Source organism: Carlito syrichta, unplaced genomic scaffold, assembly GCF_000164805.1.
Source record: "Carlito syrichta isolate Samal-C Ts95f unplaced genomic scaffold, Tarsius_syrichta-2.0.1 Scaffold315405, whole genome shotgun sequence".
NCBI lineage: Eukaryota > Metazoa > Chordata > Mammalia > Primates > Tarsiidae > Carlito > Carlito syrichta.
The window spans coordinates 484,943-504,149 of NW_007259501.1; the positions used below are offsets into that span (position 1 = coordinate 484,943).

At 40.5% G+C, this 19,207-nt stretch overlaps 1 protein-coding gene across 1 annotated transcript in view; it reads left to right on the top strand.

The window, feature by feature from the left end:
- GLI3 (GLI family zinc finger 3) overlaps positions 1-19,207 on the top strand; it is a 272,082-nt gene that overhangs the window by 197,997 nt on the left and 54,878 nt on the right. Inside the window, 3 exon segments of the mRNA XM_021706299.1 lie at positions 6,038-6,251; positions 7,067-7,180; positions 9,057-9,197. Coding sequence (XP_021561974.1) covers positions 6,038-6,251; positions 7,067-7,180; positions 9,057-9,197 — 469 coding nt within the window.

A 19,207-nucleotide genomic window follows, 5' to 3' on the forward strand; every position in this document is an offset into this window, starting at 1 on the left:
ACTGCTATTTTAGGAAAGGGTTAAAATGCCATGTGGATTGAAACCATTAAATAATAAAACAGTAGCTTTTATCTGTGTGTAGTGGCTGGGTAATGCAGCCTCTTGACATCTTTCTTCTTTTCCTCAATTGTTTTCTCCATTTTTGTGTAAAAACAAATCTCTTGAATATTGTAATCTGTTCTTATGTCAATATAAAGGACAGCAGCGAGCCAAATTATGCTACTTTATTTCCTGTACCAATATTAAGGAATCCAGGCCACCCCCACTATATATAGAACTCCTGAAGCATTTTTAAAACACATTATAGGTTTTTCTCATATGCTGTTATAATTGAGCTTTATCCATTTTGTTTGAATATTAACGACTTTGAAATGCCTATATGTATTGTGGGGCTGAATAAATGTTTAATGATCAATTTTCTACCATACGAATTTTTAGTGTCCCCACTTATATGTCATTCCAGTAGTAAATATAAATTTGATTTACAGATGAACCACAGGGGTTTGGTTTTGTTTTGCTTGTTTTTGAGACAAGGTATTACTCTGTCACTTAAGCAGAGTGCAGTAGTATTATCATAGCTCACCATAGTCTCGAACTTCTAGACGCAAGTGATCTTCCCTCCCCAGCCTCCCAAGTAGCTGGTACTACAGGCACATGCTATCATGCCCAGCTAATTATTAATATTTCTATAAAGATGAAGTCTCACCATGTTGCCGAGGCTGGTCTTCAGATCCTGGCCTTATGTACTCTTACTAGCCTCAGCCTCCCAAAGGACTGGGATTATAGGCATGAGCTACCACACCCAGCCAACCACAAGGGTTTCTGTACAAATCTTGACTCATATCACATCATTGATGTGAAAAAATAATGTTTGTGGTGAAAGTCAAACATAATTATCCACTTCAAAGTTTTATGTCTTTATTATAATTAGTATATAACTTTCTGGTTATGAATGACTATTTTTCTTTGGAAATACAAATGGAATATGTAGAAAGTACACAGTAAAAATATGTTGAATTAATGGATGAGATGTAGTGTGTATACTTTATTATGTTTATATTAGTTGCTTAACATTTTTTTTTCTACTTATACCTTCAATTTAACCCCATTGGAGATAGTTGTCAAGACAGGATAACTTCTGCATACGTGAGATATTACTGTACTATTTACTGAACTATTAAGAAACAAGGCCCAGTTTGCAAAATTTAATCACACTTTGAATAAAAGTACTGATAAAACTTCATACTTCTGATTTTTGGTATAGAATGAATACACATAAGAACTTTCTTAAAGATTCAGGCTTTGGGAATTTTATTTTTAAATATTTGGAAAGTGGAAGAACTGGTTTCTATTCAGGCAGTGGTTCACTGATCACTTTTAACTCCACTCAGAGCTGAGCATAAAGGTAGAACCGGCTGTGAGCCATTACCCTTATTTAGATGGGCTCAGAATTGTGCTCCAGAGTCATTGCACTCAGTGGAATGTCCTTTTAAATAAACAATCCAGTTACCATAAATCAACTCTGATTAGTCAGCACTCTAAAATCCAAATTTTTCTTCTTTTCTGCTCTCTAGTAAATGAAGGGCAAATCGGTGTTTAATTCATTCTGGGTCTATAACTGTTTTCCCAGAAAAGCATTTCTCAAAGTGTGTTTTGAGGAACGCTGGTCTCGCGAAGCTCTTCCAAATTACTGCTGCCAGCTGTATCTGGGGTGGGACATCAGGAATGCAGCTTCCCAGATTAACAGCCTCAAGAGGGCCATATTCCTCAAGACTTTTATGACTTCGGTGCTTCTTTTTATTTTCCTCTATTACATTTACTTATAGACCATTTTCTCAGGAGGCCTGTGACTGTGTTGCTTGGGAATTTCTGGCCCAGCCAATACTTTCTTTCTACCTATCTTGTTGACTAGATACAGATTTTTACATATAGTCACATTTTTATAAATGTTTGTTGTTTTAAATTATCTCATCTTTCATGTAGTTAATTAGAAATGAACTGAAGCTATTAAAATAATTTTTAAAAAATAATACTTTATTGATTGTTGAATGTAGAGAATTAAGAATCAGAGTGTAAAAATTAATCTCTTCAGGTAGCTCGTAGGCAAGAGTAGGGTGAACAAATGTGACAGTCTTGAGGCAAGAAAGTTCAGGTACCAGGTTTTAGGCTATAGGCTCTGTCCTTCTTGAGAGAAGGTATGAGACTTATACATTTTCTACAATATTAACACTTTTTATTTCTAGGTAATTGTGAATGAATACATGAACTATTTAAGACTTTTTCTCAGGGCCTCTAAAAGTACAATTTACCTTTTCTTTCTAACTCTGATCTCTGCAATCAGCGAAGTCTGTCCTGAGCCGCCGAGGGACTACAGAAAGAAGTGAATCTGACACTAGCTTTGTTTGTGTAATGCTGTTTTACAGACATGTTGTCAAATTAAGCTTTCGAAGGAAACCCGTTTTTGGAGGGGACAATTCTGACTGTGTCAGGGAGGATGATGGCCCGTAGAGCTGTCCACATTCTAATTCCTTGAACCTGTGAATAAGTTACCACTCATGTCAGAAGAAGTTTTGCAGATGTGATGAAGCTAAGGATCTTGAGATGAAGAGCTCATTCTGGATTATCTGGGTGACCCTAAGGGGTCCACAAGGGTCCCTCTAAGAGGGAGGCAGGAGGCCAGAGTTAGAAAGTCAGAGGAGAAGGTTGGAATGATGCAGAGTCCTGAGCCAAGGAAAGTGGGCAGCCTCTGGAAGATGGAAGAGGCAAGGAGCCTAGAGCTTCTGGAAGGATGCAACCCTGCCGACCATTCTAGATGTAATGACTTCCAGAACCATGAGGTGATACATAGTGTGTTGTTTTAAGCCACTAGGTTTGTGGCCATTTGTTGTAGTGGCAACAGGAAACCAATACACTGAGGAAGAGACTCAGTCACTCATTGACTCAGTATTGAGTACTCACTGTGTGTCAGGCACCAGTGTCCAACTCACCTGACCAGGCCTCCCAGACAAAGAGAGAGAATGTAATTTCAGAAAGCACCTTGTGTTGTGGTGAGAATAGAATTGTCAAATAGTAGAGAATAGACAGGGAAGGAGGTGAAGAGGGGGCTCGTTTGACTGGGGAGCATTGGTCCAAGAAGACCTCTCAGGAGGTAACATGTAAACTGGAACCCATATGACAAAAAGGAAGTGGCCATGCTGAGCTCTGCCTGTCAAGGTTTCCAGGCAGGGAGACAGCAAATACTGACGTGCAGAGACACTGTGCCTTGAGGCAGAAGCTTCTGAGGATACAAGACTTTCCTCCTCAGAGGTCCTCCCGCTAAATTTAGAGTAGGAGGCCATGGTGTCTCAAGTTTCCTTATCCCTCGACAAGAAGTCCTTGGGAGGTTCTTTTCATATGTTGATCTTGCCCAAGAGGGTGAGGGCACAGGTGGGAGGCACCCTTTTACTAGAAAGGGCATTCTGTCTGTTATTCTTGACATCGATGTGCAATGCTCGGTCATCGCCCATCCTCGTCCAAGAACTCTGCAGACAGTGTTCTCAGAGCAGAGGAGCCTTGACTCCCAAATCCATTAACCAATGCTGTGTCAGAGCCAAGAATTTTCAACCTCTGTCATCAAATTCTAAATCGGCTTTGTAATCTGGAGAGAAGCAGCTCTCCTAGCCAGCAGCAGCAGAAGGGCTGAGGCTGAGCTCGTCTGGGTTCAGACCAGGCGTCCCATACCTTGCCCAGGTCTTTGTAGGCAGAGAAGAGTGTTTCTGTCACTGGCTCAACATTAATAAGCCATGAAAGCTGAAGACCACTCAGTCTTCAGTTCTCTCATAGCCTTGCAGTCTAATGGTTGTTGTGGAGTTTAAATAAGAATGTTTATTCTGTGTTGAAAGCCTTCACAACTCCTACTTTTGCACCCTGAGAACAGGGAGGATGGTAGTCCTAAGGAACCGGAAGGCTAAACCTCCTTTTTGTCATCCCTCCTACATTTAAAAAATGCCCTCTCTAGCTATGTAAATGTTTGTTTGTTGCTTACTTCAAAAACCAAGGACATTTTTTGCTTTGTGAAAAATTTTTTAATGGTCTCGATTTTTGTAATTGGGTACCAACTTTTTAAATCTCCAAATATCGTGCCTCCCAGAATTAGAAGTACGAATGACCTTTGGGCCCCTTCCCAGCACTGCTGGATAGTTCAGGCTTCTGGAATGCTGGAAAGGTGTTTGGAGATTCATGCAGAATCTGTGTGACATTGTAATTATATGTGAAGCGTGTTATTTTGTTTTTGGTTTATTTAATAAATAGAATAAGGTAGTTACACTTAGTAATACCCATTTACCCAAAGGAAGTGGGGGGTGTTAAATCATTGTGTTTTTTGATGAATGGCTTGTACACTGAAAAATAAATTGGACAAACTGGCATAGAGCTCAGTGAACATGAAATCAGCTATTAGAAGAAAGCTTGTGAACAAATTCTGAGGCAGATATGCATCTTTTGATTAATGCCCTATCAATCATCCACACAGCTACCTTAGCTAAGTCTTGCTGTAATCATTCATGCTTGCTTTCGGAAACACTGGCAGAAACTATAGTGCTGTAGAAACGGAATATTATTACTGATTTCTCCCTAACTTACTGTGAACAATGACTGTTTTCACCATGTTTCTGCTTTCCTTTATTAAAGAAATACAATACAGAATGAAAGGAGAGTTCCTCAAAGCCCAGTGAAATTCTCCTAGGGTATTTTTAATGATATTCAGTCTTAAATGGGCAAGCTATTGTTTCTCTGTAGGAATAATAGTAATGTAATCCCATTGAAGCCGCCTGTTATGGATTGTAGTCAAATAGGCAAAATGTAGAGTCACGTTAATGAACAGAGTATATCTTTGGAATTATTACTTAAAGTTGTTGGAATGGTTTGAATTTTGTTATTGTAATTATTTTATTCTCCGTTAATGCGCTTAACAGCCATAGTAATTAACCCACCAGATTGGAAATTTGCATGAATTCTAACTTTGACATTATAAGAAACCCTGATTCTTTTTGGATATTACACAGCAGGATGGGGGAAATATATATCTCCCCCCCCACACAGACTATTTTTTTAAAAGAAACTTCCATGAATGCAATTATCAGTTTTTCATGCGTTTTTTAAACCACTGGCAAATTCCTCAAGAGCACTTCCTTCTTTTAAGAGGATTTGCCTACATTATGCCAGCACAAAGAATGATTTGGCATTGCTTACTAGCCAAGAAATCTTTAGGTAATATCACTGCTTCCTCGGAACTTACTGTAGCCTGGGAAATACTGTGGCACAATAAAGTAGTGACAGGCATTAGCATGCATAATGGGCTTTAATAGACATTTAATGCTGTTTAGCTAGAAGAGGGAACTGTGCTCTCCCATTGGAATATTCCTCCATCGAAGCCCATTGATCACCGATTTCAGTGGGGAGAGGTTAATCCATCAGCTTCTGTAACCAGACGGCACTGATGGAAATTCTTTAGGTGGCATTCTGGATGAACCAAGCTCTCCATCTTTACAAACAAATGAGTGATATGACAAGCATGGTGTTCAAAACACATTTAACCAATTGATTTTCTTTCCTCTTGTAATAAGATCTGGAGACATATGAAAGTGCGGTATGAGCTAAGATTAAAGGAATTGTTCCATGCACAGGAACATGCGGAACCAAGAGCCCATAAAAGTACTATAAAGCATGTAGTCACTCATTCTCTTTTTCTATATAAAGTTTGTTATTGCAATAAATAGTTAATATTGAGCTGATGCCTTTTATTTCCGTTTTGCAGAACCTTGTTTCGGGTCTGTGTGGTGTGTATGTGCGCATGCACATGTGTGTCTCATCTCGGTGCTCATCTTTCTCCTAGAAGTTTGCAAGATGTTTGGCAGTAATCCTCTCTCCCTTCTCATTTGAGCAGACATGATGTGATTTGGGAGGGTAAAATGAGAGATACAAAGCTGCAGATCTTGGGTACTTGTCTCTGAGTTCAGCACAAGTGATGGTTTTCTCTGTTTTCTCTCCCCATACGCAGCCCCGCCTTGAGCTTCACTTACCCCTCCGCACCCGTCTCCCTCCATATGCATCAACAGATCTTAAGCCGACAGCAAAGCTTAGGCTCGGCCTTTGGACACAGCCCTCCCCTCATCCACCCTGCCCCAACTTTTCCAACACAGAGGCCTATTCCTGGGATCCCTACGGTTCTGAACCCCGTCCAGGTCAGCTCCGGCCCTTCCGAGTCCTCACAGGTGAGAGGGACAGCTCAGTGGAGCCCGTCGTGTTGGTCAGCAGAGGGGGCCATGCCACCATGTTGGCTATTAATCAACATGGTACCTCAGCATTCTCATAGCCTCTGTATTGGCATCCTTATTTCTTAATCCTGGCGTCTGGTCTTCAGTTTTGGTGAACGTGTTGTGTATATGCTCCTCATTAAATAATAGCTTCTTCCACCAGAACTATTTTCTCATGGATGTAAAAGCAGGCTGCCTGATAAGGCTTCATTCTGACCTGTGCCATTTACAACCCGCATCCCATATCAAGGCAGTGTGTGAATGCATTGCTCTTATTTGGTCACTATCTACTCCCTCTCTAAAACTACAGTAGCTAACTAGTATCATGTGATACTTTAGAAGAAAAATAAAACTGTACTTTGCCCTCTGTTCTTATTGCCACTCTGATGTTGTTTGGAGAAGAATCTGGGTGCTCTAATTAAAGAACTTCACAAACGGTTTGTGTGGGTCCCCTACCTACCTCACAACTTTGTTCTTTTGAAATACACTGTTGGAGCTCGTTAAAGTCTAGGGCCCCAGCTCTATTCTTCCTGCTCTTAAAAGCCATGGGGAGTTTATACTCATGTGTGAGAAATGAAGAGCTGCCTCGGGAATGTATTTGCCAGCTTTGAACACATTATCTGAGCTCTGCCACCGTGGGATTGGAGCATTATCAGAGCTGTTGCTCTACTGCCAAATAAGCCCACTTGTCCCCAGTTGCAGGTTTTAATCATGGTACCACTCATTGATGCAAACCTGATTTTTGTCTCTGTCCCTGCAAATGTGACCCGCAGAACAAGCCCACGAGTGAGTCTGCAGTGAGCAGCACCGGTGACCCGATGCACAACAAGAGGTCCAAGATCAAACCTGATGAAGACCTCCCCAGCCCAGGAGCTCGGGGGCAGCAGGTAGGACCCCCAGACTGTGCAGGCCAGCTTCTGCCCCTCCCACGACTGGTATCTTTGGGCCAGCTCTTCATTTCCTTCCCAGACCTGGTGTTTTCTCACAGCATTTCCTTGTCCACTGCATTGCTGGCCTTGGATATACTCAACATATTTGACAGAAGTCCAGTGGTTGAGTGACTGAGTTAGTTTTCCTGGCTCAGAAGCAGACACAGGCAGTACAAGAAGAGGCTGTGAGGGACATGCCTTCTTGATAGCATAGGCAGCTTAAAAGTATAGGCAATTGTGGTTCAAAGAGTAAACGGCTGGATTAATTTGTTTCTGGCCATAAGAGTGCCAGGTTTCAGTCCTCATCAATGATGCTGGGTCTGAATTACTGGGCTTCTAGCCCCAACCCTGAGCTAGTGATGTTCTCTGCACTGATCATGTTCTTATGTTTTCTTACTTTGCTATTTCTAGCCTTCCTGGGGAGCCTGGAGAACCAGAAGATTCTTTTTTTTTTTTAATTGAAGCTGTAGTTTATTTAGAAAGTAGATTAGAGAAAGAGAGAAGACTCACCTCCCCTAGTTTGAGGAGGGGGCCAAAGCTTCTTAAAGGAAAGCATGACTGGCCGGAGCTTAACAAGAGTGATAGCTACCACTCTTAGAGGTTGAATGCTCTGAAACCTTTCCTTTGGTGAGGGCAGTTTATTCCAGAAGGTTCTTCATAACCTAAGGGGAGTTAGATTCTGTTCTTCTACCAAAAATCCTTAAAGGAGGATTATAGAATTTTTAATCTAGACTCTGCTTCTAGTCACTTAAATCCTCTGAGCCTCAGTTTACAAATGTGTAGGTTATGCCCGTAATACCATCATATGGGGTTCTTCCCGACACAGGAAGGAGCTCGGTGAATGTCAATTCCCCAGAATATGAGGTGGGAAAGAGTCTAGACATGTGTAGAATCTGGCCCTAGGTACCCAAACTTCAGGCTGCTTCAGCCCAAACCTCAGACTGTTTAGCCCAAATTTCCTTTTTTGCAAGGGATTGGAGGATGGAATCAGTTGATGTCATGGATTCCCAAAAGGGTCTTTGCTCTTGTGTTTTGCTAGACAACAGCCTCGCTGGTTACACTTCAGTACCTGTGTATAGTTTTTATCACCTAAACCTAGATTGGGACCTGAATCTATACAATCTATAATTGTCTCCCCAAAATCTGGAAATTCTTTGTGTTTGGACTGCTGTGAAGCTGCTGTAGAAGTCTAGGAAGGACTGTGCTACCTTGAGCTTTGATGCTGTAAGCGCCTCCCTGGAGTTCAGAGTTTGAATCAAAAGGGCATTTATTCCTGTAAAGTTCACAGAAGTGCCTCTCACAGTCTCCAACAGCAGGGAAAACAGAATTATAAGTACTAGTAAACCATTTTGCTGGATTATAAAATATAAGAATAAACGAATATAATGAAAAGAATTAAAACAACTAAGCAAAATAGCAGGACTAATCTTTTGGGTAAAGACCAAATTTAATTACTTCTGAGTTTTGGTGTATGTGTGTATATGTGTATTAGTTGACATTAGGATTATTTTCACCTTTGTATTCAGGGCAGCAAAGTTTGGCCTCAACTTTTTATCATCATTATGATCTGGGCTGTTGTCTTGAATCACATGTTAAAAATCTTGGAAGGTGTATTTGAGATATCTGAAAAAAAATGTACAGAAATATTCCATGTGTTTTCCTTCTTCGATTCATAAAACCCAGCTGACAGAGCTGGACTCTCTTTTATTTTCACTGAAAAACTACATTAGGAGGAAGACAACTTCTGAGTCAAGTGTTTACTTCTTGTCTTCCCTACCATTGTATCTGGTTCTTTCCTCCTCACTGTTCCCTTCCCCCACTCCCTGCCTTTCAGGAACAGCCAGAAGGAACAACCCTAGTCAAGGAGGAAGGGGACAAAGATGAAAGCAAACAGGAGCCCGAAGTCATCTATGAGACAAACTGCCACTGGGAAGGCTGCACGAGGGAGTTCGACACCCAGGAGCAGCTTGTGCACGTAAGTGAACGGTCTTCAGGAACGGGGCTTTGCAACGCTGTGACCCTTTCCATGGAGGTCAACTTCTCTGACCCTGCGCTGAGTCAAGTTTCTTAGCGAGCAGCGCTGCAAACTGGAGAGAGCTTTATGACTTTCTGAGAATAAAGAAAACTCCGAGCCACAGTGCTTGACCTGTTCAGTCAGCTAAAGCTTAGTGTAAAATTCAATAAAGTCTTCAATAGAGAGTGTAATGACTCTGATCCTGTAAGCCAGAAAACACTATTTTGAGTTAGCGACTTTGATGGTTATTGAGTAATAGTAAGCTGGACATGAATTATTATTAACCTTTTAACCAAGTTTGATTCCCCTTCCAAGACCCAGTAACAATAGAAAAAACCATGGGTGTGAGAGATTCCTATTTTTCCTCTCCCAAGCCCTCAAAGTCTAAGGAATCTCTCATTATTTTATGCAGCTATTAGTACTCTATATGAAGGTAAATAGCATGTGTCTTGCCTTGAGGCCAGCCCTTGTGGGATTAGTTAGTTTCCTGGAAAAGTTATATGTGTTTTTAAATGTGTTTAATGATGGGCACTTTCTCGAAGGCCAGAAGAGTTTCCCTGGCAAGTGGGACCAGGAACCACTGACACGGAAGGGCATTTAGATAAGAATAAAAAGATATGGGTCCTGCAACTTCTGTGCCGATGCCCAGGGTCCTGTTGAGGCATCAAAGATAGTTTGCTAAGTGTGACAGTTAAGCTTTTAATATGATGGAAAACTGACGGAGGAGCATTTGTTGTGACCGCCCTCCTTCCTCCTCTCCTTTTCCCTCTCCTTCGTCTCACGTGCGCACCACATACACGCTGTCTTTTTCATTATCCATTCTTTCTTCCTTTACAGTAACTGTGTTTTTAGAGTATACCTATTTTTTGATAAATCTCTTCCATTTAGATTAAACACTGAAAGTATAACGTTTCTCTCGTAGCCCACATGTTTTACAAGCTACATGAGATTTTGAAGTGTGTCTTCTGCAGCTTGGTCCACCCTCTGTGTAATATGTGCCACACATTGCAGTTACATTATAGTTTAAATACACAGTTTACACAGTTTTGAGATCTGTTATATACAGATTATTTTGAGGATTTAACATGACATCAGCAGAATACCCCCATTTCTTTTTTAATCATGTCTCCTTATAATTGTATAGGAAGAATTATAGGTTTCTGAGCACAGGAAAAAAAAAAAACCTAGAAAGTAAAATGTTTTTAATTAAGGTATATTTCCAGATTTTTCCATGAACTTAATTTGATTCTTTCTCTTTAATTTGATGCAAGTGTTATTCTTAAGCCAACCCTGACTTAATGGCCTTTTATTCTTGCTGACTGTTTTAATGGAAACCATAAAGGTGTTGTAATACTGAAAGGGAAAAGTTTGGAATTTTCCTTTCAAAATGGGGAAATATTCCAAAGAGTAGCGAATGCTATGAATATCTTTGGGGTATCATGAGCGAACAACACATGAAGAGAATTGTTTGTGTAAAAGCTGCTGTCGCCGGGCTCGGTGACTCAACCTGTACTCCCCTGCTTTGGGAGGCCGAGGTGAGTGAATTGCCTGAGCCCGTGGGTTTGAGACCCGCCTGGGCAACTTGGCGAGACCTCATCTCTACAATAAATCAAAAAAATTAGCTGGGAGTGGTAGTGTGCACCTGTAGTTCCAGCTACTTGAAAGGCTTGGAAGCTACTTGGAAGGATTGTCGGAGCCCAGTAGGTTGAGGCTACGGTGGCCGGGAGCATGCCACTGCACTCCAGCCTGGGCAACAAAGTGAGACTCCAACTCAAAAAAAAAAAAAAAAAAAAAAAAGAAGCTGCTATCATAGAAGAGAGGTTGACAGGTCTGCTTGCTTTTTAAAATATCCGTCGGAGGGATGATGCCATCTCACAGTGCCTTTTGGAGGGTAAATCATTATCAGTTCCAAGGAGACCTGGAGACCTGGATATAGGTTCAGTCATACGTAGATCGAGGGTGAAACAGGAGTTTAAGTCTACATTTAAAATGAATTTTGCGCTCCTCATAAGAGCCTGGGTTTGAGGTAACAGTTTTTTAGGGTGTGGTGCTAGCTTAACCCTTTCACTGCCTAAATTCAGTAGTAAAAGCTTTCAAAAGACAGTGCAATTGTAGGTATTTGAATTTAATTTCGGTGGCTAAAGGTCTCTATGATGTTTTATTAGAGAGATTTGAGTAGTTTTAAGGGAAGGCTGCTTAAACTATTGACTAAATGACCACCATGCTGTCTGTTTTATTGAAACCATCTTTAAAAAGTATGAATGCATGCCTATACAGTGGAATTTATTCCAAATTAGTCAGAAGAAATTCATGTCAGTATCAGAAGGAAGTCTAATGTGTTACTTTTATGATATTAATTTTAGTTTGTGACAAATTATATAAGTAAACTTAATTAAGTGAATTAAAAAAATACAATTGACAACATAAATAAAGCTACTAGTTTGTATAACTTATGTTCCACCTTTTTATTCATTGTCTGAAGTTTGAAAATCCAAATTTGTGTGTTTAAATTGATTTCACACTATATGACATACAAATACCTTTGTGCTCATGAGTGTATCTGGTAGCATTATGGTGGCCTAATATGGAGTAGGTGCTTTATATTTTGTTGAGTGAAAGAACAGCTACTTCAAATCCACCTCATTACCTTGATGGTAGATGCAATAAATACTTAGTTGCAAAACCCACTTTTTTAGGGACAGAGGAAGCATGAACAGTTTCCACTCCTGTGACTTTCCTTGGAGAGAGGACATTTTGTGAATTAGTTGAATTTTCATGCCACATACAACCAAGAGGCAAGGTGTTAAACCATTCTGATGCTCTGCCTTATTTATAGCCGTGACCCATTCTTTTTCCCCCCTCTTACAGTTAATAGAAAGATTCATGATTCTTCATGGTTGTCTATCTAGTGTCTGACAGTCCCGACTGCCTGCTAAAGCAAGTCACTATCTATAATTGATATCCTTCCGGGGAATAGGGTGCTGGCTGCAATTGAAGGGCTTTGCTGAAAGCTCTTAAATCCTGACAAGTTCTCCCCTTGTTCTGGTTCAGTCACTGAGCTGCACGGTTGGAATTCCGGAGTTATTTGAACTTGGTGCAAAAGGGAGACATGTGTTTCACATTAGCAAATCACAAAGTTGAAGAAGAGAATTAGGAACTCGGCTGACTTTGCCCGCCAGGTAGTCTCATTTCCAGTGTAATGCACTCCGTATACTCTTGAAAAGATTACCTCGTCCATTACTGTCCAAACAGATGGGCTAAATACCGCCTTTCCTTTCTCTTCTCCTTTATTTCAGTCCCCTCTCTTTCTCCAAATCATGTGTTTATTTTAGGTTTGCTGCTGGAGTCTTTTTCACAGGGATGTTTAATTAATTTCTCTTCCCAGTAAGATCATTATAATTGGGTTTAGTTACTCTGAAGCTAGTGTTAAATTTGCCATAAATTTACTTCTGTGACGAGAAACTAAGAAGATCGAGATATATTTTTGTTAACTGGGTTTTTGTTACATACAAAGTACATATTTTTGTGCTTTGTCCCTTTCTTGGTGTCGGTTAAAATAGAAGGGAACAAAAAAGCAAGAGGGGTCTATAGAACAAAAATTAATTTCCAATACATTTAATTAAGACTACATTTATTATCGATACGTCAAGATGCAAGTTTTTTCCTCTTCTTTGGCATCTGAAAGACGCATATTCTAACATCTCAAAATAAGTTGAAAGTGCATGTTTTCTTTTTGGTTTTAAATTAGCCAGACCCTCTTTTTTGTAGTTGTGCATTATCTTACAAAAGACATGAATCTTACATTTATATGTGTTTTTGAAAGTTGTGGAGTATCCATTCTCAAAATGTGTGGTTTTGCATATGCTTGTGTTGTCTGGTTTTAGCTTATGTTATTTGATTTAGCTTCTGTTGTTATGTAAAGCAACTCCGCCAGGCTTCTCCCATAGATGAGAGAGATTTTTCCACCTTACTGAGATCCATTTCTCTCTTGTTTTAATTGTGTCCTAGAAGTAAGTTCCATCTTTGTCTCTTTGATGGTTGAGGGTCTGAAATATACACACAGCATGCAGCACAAGCTAGTCTTGGGTTCTCTGACACCTGCATGTTTGGGCAGTGAATGACATTGTGTATACCACCAATGTTTGAGAGACTTCTTAGAAGAAGGAAAAGAAATAAACGTGAAAAACTTTTATCACAGTGTGGAGTCAGCACTGCTGAGTGGCTAGTTATTGCTTAAAAACATTAAAGCTCCGATCGAAAGAATAAAAACAGTATAGTCACCATACCCCTATGCTCACCTGTTTGCTGTATCTCTACAACTCCTTGCCCTCAATTTCAACAATCCAACCCTCTATTTTTGTTTAAGAAGTAACATATAATATTCTTCCCAAAGGTCTTTAAAATGTCAAAGTATTTTTAAGTTTTATTCCCCAGTCCAGTCTCCAGCGGAATGAACCTACTGGGGCCCTTGGCCATTACACCAGGGAATATTGTCTTCTACCTATGGGGCAGAACCTCAGAGAACCTGAGATGTATTTATATTAGCACCCAGCTTCAACTGGGTGGCATTTAAGTTTCTGTAATCCTCCAAATTGTGTCTCTTAAGGATGGTGTCAAAAATTCACCTTTTTGTAGAGTGATTAGCCACCTACTTGGATTTTAAATGCTTTCATATGCTGCAAATTTTGATCTCTGAAAGCATGCTGAAGTTTCCTTTATCAGAAGAATACAGTTATAATCACCTTTGCTGCCATTTAGAAACAAATTCTATACATCAGCAGCATGAAAATGAAGGGCTTTCTTTTTAATATCATAGAGATTTAGATATAAAGAAAGCACATCTAATTTGTGAAAAATTGATGTATCTGTAGAAACGTGAAGAAGAGTTAGAATATGAAGACATTATTTTCATATTAATACCGTGATCCTAAATTTGCATTTTAAATGTTTTCCATCTAATTTTGATCCCTTTGCTCAAGTTGCACTGTATATCCTTACCTAAGAGAAAATTGAGTTTAAGATGTGATAGGGGTCTCAGATATGAGGCAGAAATTAGTTTTGTGTGCACATAAAACCTAAAACGAATGAGTGGAGATTTTGATCTTATTTTTCCTACATGGAGTTGCTAGTTAATTTAGTTACTCTAATTATTTGGAAACATGGCATGTAAAATATAGACTATGAACTAGAAACTTCAAAGCCATCCTTTGACAATTTTGCCTTAAGGGTCACGTTCTCTTTAAAGTTGCTGACTAAATTGCACCTGCAGAAATTGTTCCCATAAAGAGACACTCAGGAGATCAGACTAAGTGCAAGGGTGTGTAAGGACTGTGTGGTCCACCAGCCAGAGCCCCCCAGGCCCAGCTGGAATTCTGAGTGGCAGCCCCATCTCTGCCCTGGCTCTTGAGATGACCTTCTTCAAACCATTTGACCTTTTAGAATGTTATTTTCTCACTTATCATACTGTGAAACAGCCGTGAAAATAAACACTGTCCCCAACGTCCAAGGCCAAGCAGAGATCACATGCAGTAGGCCTAATGAGAAACAGACAGAGGGTCTGAAAGAGGTCACTCCGTCTCTTGTTTTATGTGTGTGTTTTTTGCAGTTGAGTCGGAGAGGAGAGTGTAGTGGCACTGTGGGTTTTTGTGGCTTCTCTGTGTGAGCTCTAAGGCTTATTTTATATTAATTGCTGCTACACAGGGATGAACACTCAACTGAGTTCAGGAGACCCTCTCTCCTCCCCAGTGGGTATCTGCTGAGTAAGACTTGGCGAAGACATTTCATCTCCTTGAACCTCGGTTTTAGTCAAAGCAAGCGAAGGATTTGAATGGGACAGTCCTCAGGATAGGGATGGCAGACAGGTTTCTCTGAGTGCCATCTTACTGGCTGGCAGTCCCTGGAGTGCTGTGTTGAGCCCTCCCCTTTCAGCCTCAGAGGGAGGTTGGGGTGGGCTGTGGGTAGGGGTTGCTGCAGTCAGTTATGGATGACTGTCCCCAGGTGGAGTTTAGGAGAAGTCAATGTATTCATTTCTTAAATGTGTTCTTCCATTGTGTCCTGTGTGAAATAGTTCATTAAAATCTTCACTTGAGTAACCATTTCTGCCGTTTGGGGGCATTTTTCTATTGCAAGCTTTTTGATTGGTTCTTAGTGATACTTTAGGTGAGACTCTGGTTTCTGTCAATAATCAGTCCCCTGGACTATTCTGTATGATTCTACTTTATACAAGAGGGCATGCTGGTCAGTTTGGACAAGACTGCATGCCTCACTTGAGGATACTTGCCTATGACAGATGTGGCATAATGTATCCTCCTGTTTATTTGAAACAGTATGAGCCAACATTAGCAGATCAGCCATTTGATGAAAAGTTCTTCGTGAAAAGGTGTGCAGAGCCCTGGCAGTGCCACGTGGGCTGGGATAGCCTAGCTTTGTGGTGGGCACATGACTTACCCCCTCAAAGACTGAATGATCTAATTGGGAGGGACAGATAAGGAAATATAAAAGCATAGTGAACAATATGAGGCAGGACACATAACTGTGAAACCATAACTGTGTAGTTGAGGTTTTAGGGACTCAGTAGAGGAAGGAGTATATGAGGGATATGGAAAAAGGCTTCTGGGCAACAACTGGAAAGTATGATTATGATCAAAGCAAATCATGCAGATAAACTTTGATGATGATTATGGCTATGATGATGATAGAAGAAATAGCAGCTGATCTGAAAGAATATTTTTGCATGCTATTGTTATCCTGCAGTAGGACAATGTGAATGAGTTTCAAAGATGATGGATCTGGGTTCACGGCCTGATCTCTTCCTTAGACACATCCATCACACTACCCCCTGACCCTTAGCTTCTGTGTCTCTGAAATAAGGAAAATAATAGTATTTATCACCTCAAACAGTGAGAGACTTAGCTAAAAAAATTATATTCAAGAAAATATTAGTGATTCTTTTTACAAAAGATAAAAATGTGAAGATAGAGACTGCCATATCCATGCATGTTGCCTATAAAAATGTGGGTTAGGTGAGTATTCAGGCAGTGTTTGGGTTGGTATGTCAGCATGAAATTAATCAATACATAAAGATATTGACTAGACCCCCAGTTCATGAAACACCATGAAAGAACTGGAGAAGTCCCTGGGTCCATTCCTTCAACTTCAGTTTTCTCTTTGTTCTTGCTTGTACTATGTTGAGATTCGGTCTCATCCAGTTCATGTATTCTGGTGTCTGACATCCTTCTGGAAACTCTCCTTAGTGATTACCCCAAATCAATAATTTCTTCACTGTGGCACATTGGGACAGGTCATTCTTTGATGTGGGAACTGGGCTGTGCATTGTAGGATGTTTAGCAGCGTCCTTGACCTTGACCCACTAGATGCCAGTGGCACCTCTCCCCTATTATGACAACCAAAAATGTCTTCAGATATTGTAAAGTGTCCCCTGGGGGACAAAACTGCCCCTAGTTTTACCCTAAATATTTTCTTTTGCAGTGTGGAAAAAAAAATACTCAGTAAAAACAAAAAATATATTTATGATTAAAGAAAAATTTTCTTCTTAAATGTACTTTAGAGTGTCCAGATTAAAAAGCAAAGAATAATTAATTAAAATGTCTCTGGCAAAAAGTTATTTCTCTCTCTCTCTCTCTCTCTCTGTGTGTGTGTGTGTGTGTGTAAACTGGCAGAGCTTAAGTTAAAAACCATATTTGCTAAAGTTATGCACACTGTAGTTCTCAGTAAGGACCATAACGAGTCAAACTTCTTTTCTTGGTGGAGAAACTCATCACTGTTTTTTTGTTTTGTTTTGTTTTGTTCAGCCAAAGAGAAGTCACTCAGACTCCAATTTCTGAGATCATGGCAAGCAGAGTTGGAGATCAGGCTCCTGCTCTGACATAAAACAGAGCTACAGGAACAGAAAACAATTTTCTAGTGCAAGGACTTTTGAAAGATTCAGGGACATTTAGGCTTCTCTGGGATTAGTCAAATACTGCCATGGATGAATTTTTTTTTTCCTAGAACAATTAATGTCAGCAAGAGAAGAGAACTCTTAAGTGGCACATCCTCAAGAGACTATGTATAAGCCAAGGCGTTAAATTTAAACCAACTCCACCCAACTGCCAGTAAAACCAGCATTAATCAGCGAATGGGGGATGGAGAGAACACCAGATAGTGTGTTGCAGCTCTGCCTTTCATTCTTACATCTGCCCCAAATGGTTTCTGACTTTGAGTAAGTCACCCTGAAACTTCAGTCCTCAGTGTCTCATCTGTAAAGTGAAGATAATAATATTCATTCTAATCTTTTCCTGGGGTTTTAAAATTTGGTTTTTTTTTGTTGTTGTTGTTTGTGGGAATAGAATAAGATCAAATAATAGAAGTGCTTTGTAAGCTCAAAAGCATCTTTAAAACATAAGGAAGAACAGAATCCATGGAATGTAGTACTAATAAACCCAATTAATTGAAGAGTGGAGAGATTAAGAACTTTTTATGAAAATTAAAATGTAATAATAAGTATAGCATTGATTTGGTTGTGCTGTCTTACCTGTGTAGGCAGCAAATATCACCTGCTTACCTATCTGCTGTTGTTCCTCACCACCACCTGGTGACCACTACACAAATTGCAGGCATAGTGTCTAGAAGAAAAAAACCTTATGCATGTCAAACAGAGGGAGCTGGGGTCGGGAGTGACAGTGGGGAGAACAAGTCCTGACAGACACATCTTTTATGTCAGGACAGGCTATTATGAGTACTATAGGTGTACAGGCAGGGCAATGGGAAAACAAACTAGGTGAAGATACAGAAGAGGGAATGAAAGAAAGGTCTTGTGGAGATTGGATTGAACATGGTCTTGAATAGACAGGTGGATTTAAATAGAGAAAGACTGCTGCAGGGAGGAGTTGTGGATTCTGTGTTGAGAAGTCGGCAGGAAGAAGTTAATGGATGCAGAAGTATAGGGGAAATAGCCGAACTCGGTGGCTCAGCCTGTAATCCCGCATCTTTGGGAGGCTGAGGTGAGTGGATTGCCTGAGACCGTGAGTTCGAGACCCGCCTGGGCAGCGAGACCTCATCTCTACAATAAATCAAAAAATCAGCCGGGCGTGGTAGCACATGCCTGTAATTCTGGCAACTCGGAAGGTTGAGGCGGAAGGATCGCTGGAGCCCAGCAGGTCGAGGCTGCGGTGGGCGGGAGCGGCCACTGCACTCCAGTCTGGGCGACAGAGTGAGACTCCAACTCAAAAAAAAAAAAAAAAAAAAGAAGTATAGGGGAATTTTATCTATGATGGTGGCTAATATAATAAAAGACTAGATTTTTTTACATTAATTTGAATCAGGGATATAATTACAAATGATTCATTTTATACTCTTGTGTTGAAAAGTGGTAAGTAATGCAGTTAGAGCAGAACCAAAGTGTGTCTGGAAGGCAGAAGGATAGTGAGAGGTAAGATTAAAGAGCAGAGTAACACCATTTCATGGGAGATGTGATTGCCAGACTAGGAGTCTGACTTTCATTCCAGATGAGTAAGGAGAATTAAATGTTTCTGATGAGAAGTATGGCTTGAGCCAGCATGAGCTTTAGAAAGATTGAGCTGAGTTTTGCAAAGCCCCAGAAGCTGCAAGTACAGTATATTGAAGAGGGCAAAGAGTGGGGTGGGGGGCAAAAGCGAGACTGCAGTGGAAGTTAATTAATTAATTTTGTTTTTTGAGATGGAGTCTCACTCTGTCGCCCAGACTGGAGTGCAATGGCACATTATGGTCACTCCAGCATCTATCCGCTAGGCTCCGGCAATCATGCCGCTTCAACCTTCCAAGTAGCCGGAACTACAGGTGCACGCTACCACACCTGGCTAATTTATTGTAGAGACGAGGTCTCACCAAGTTGCCCAGGCTGGTCTCGAACCCTTGGGCTCTCATAGTCTACTCACCTCGGCCTTCCAAAGTGCTGGGATTACAGACTGAGCCATGGAGCCTGGCCATTTTTT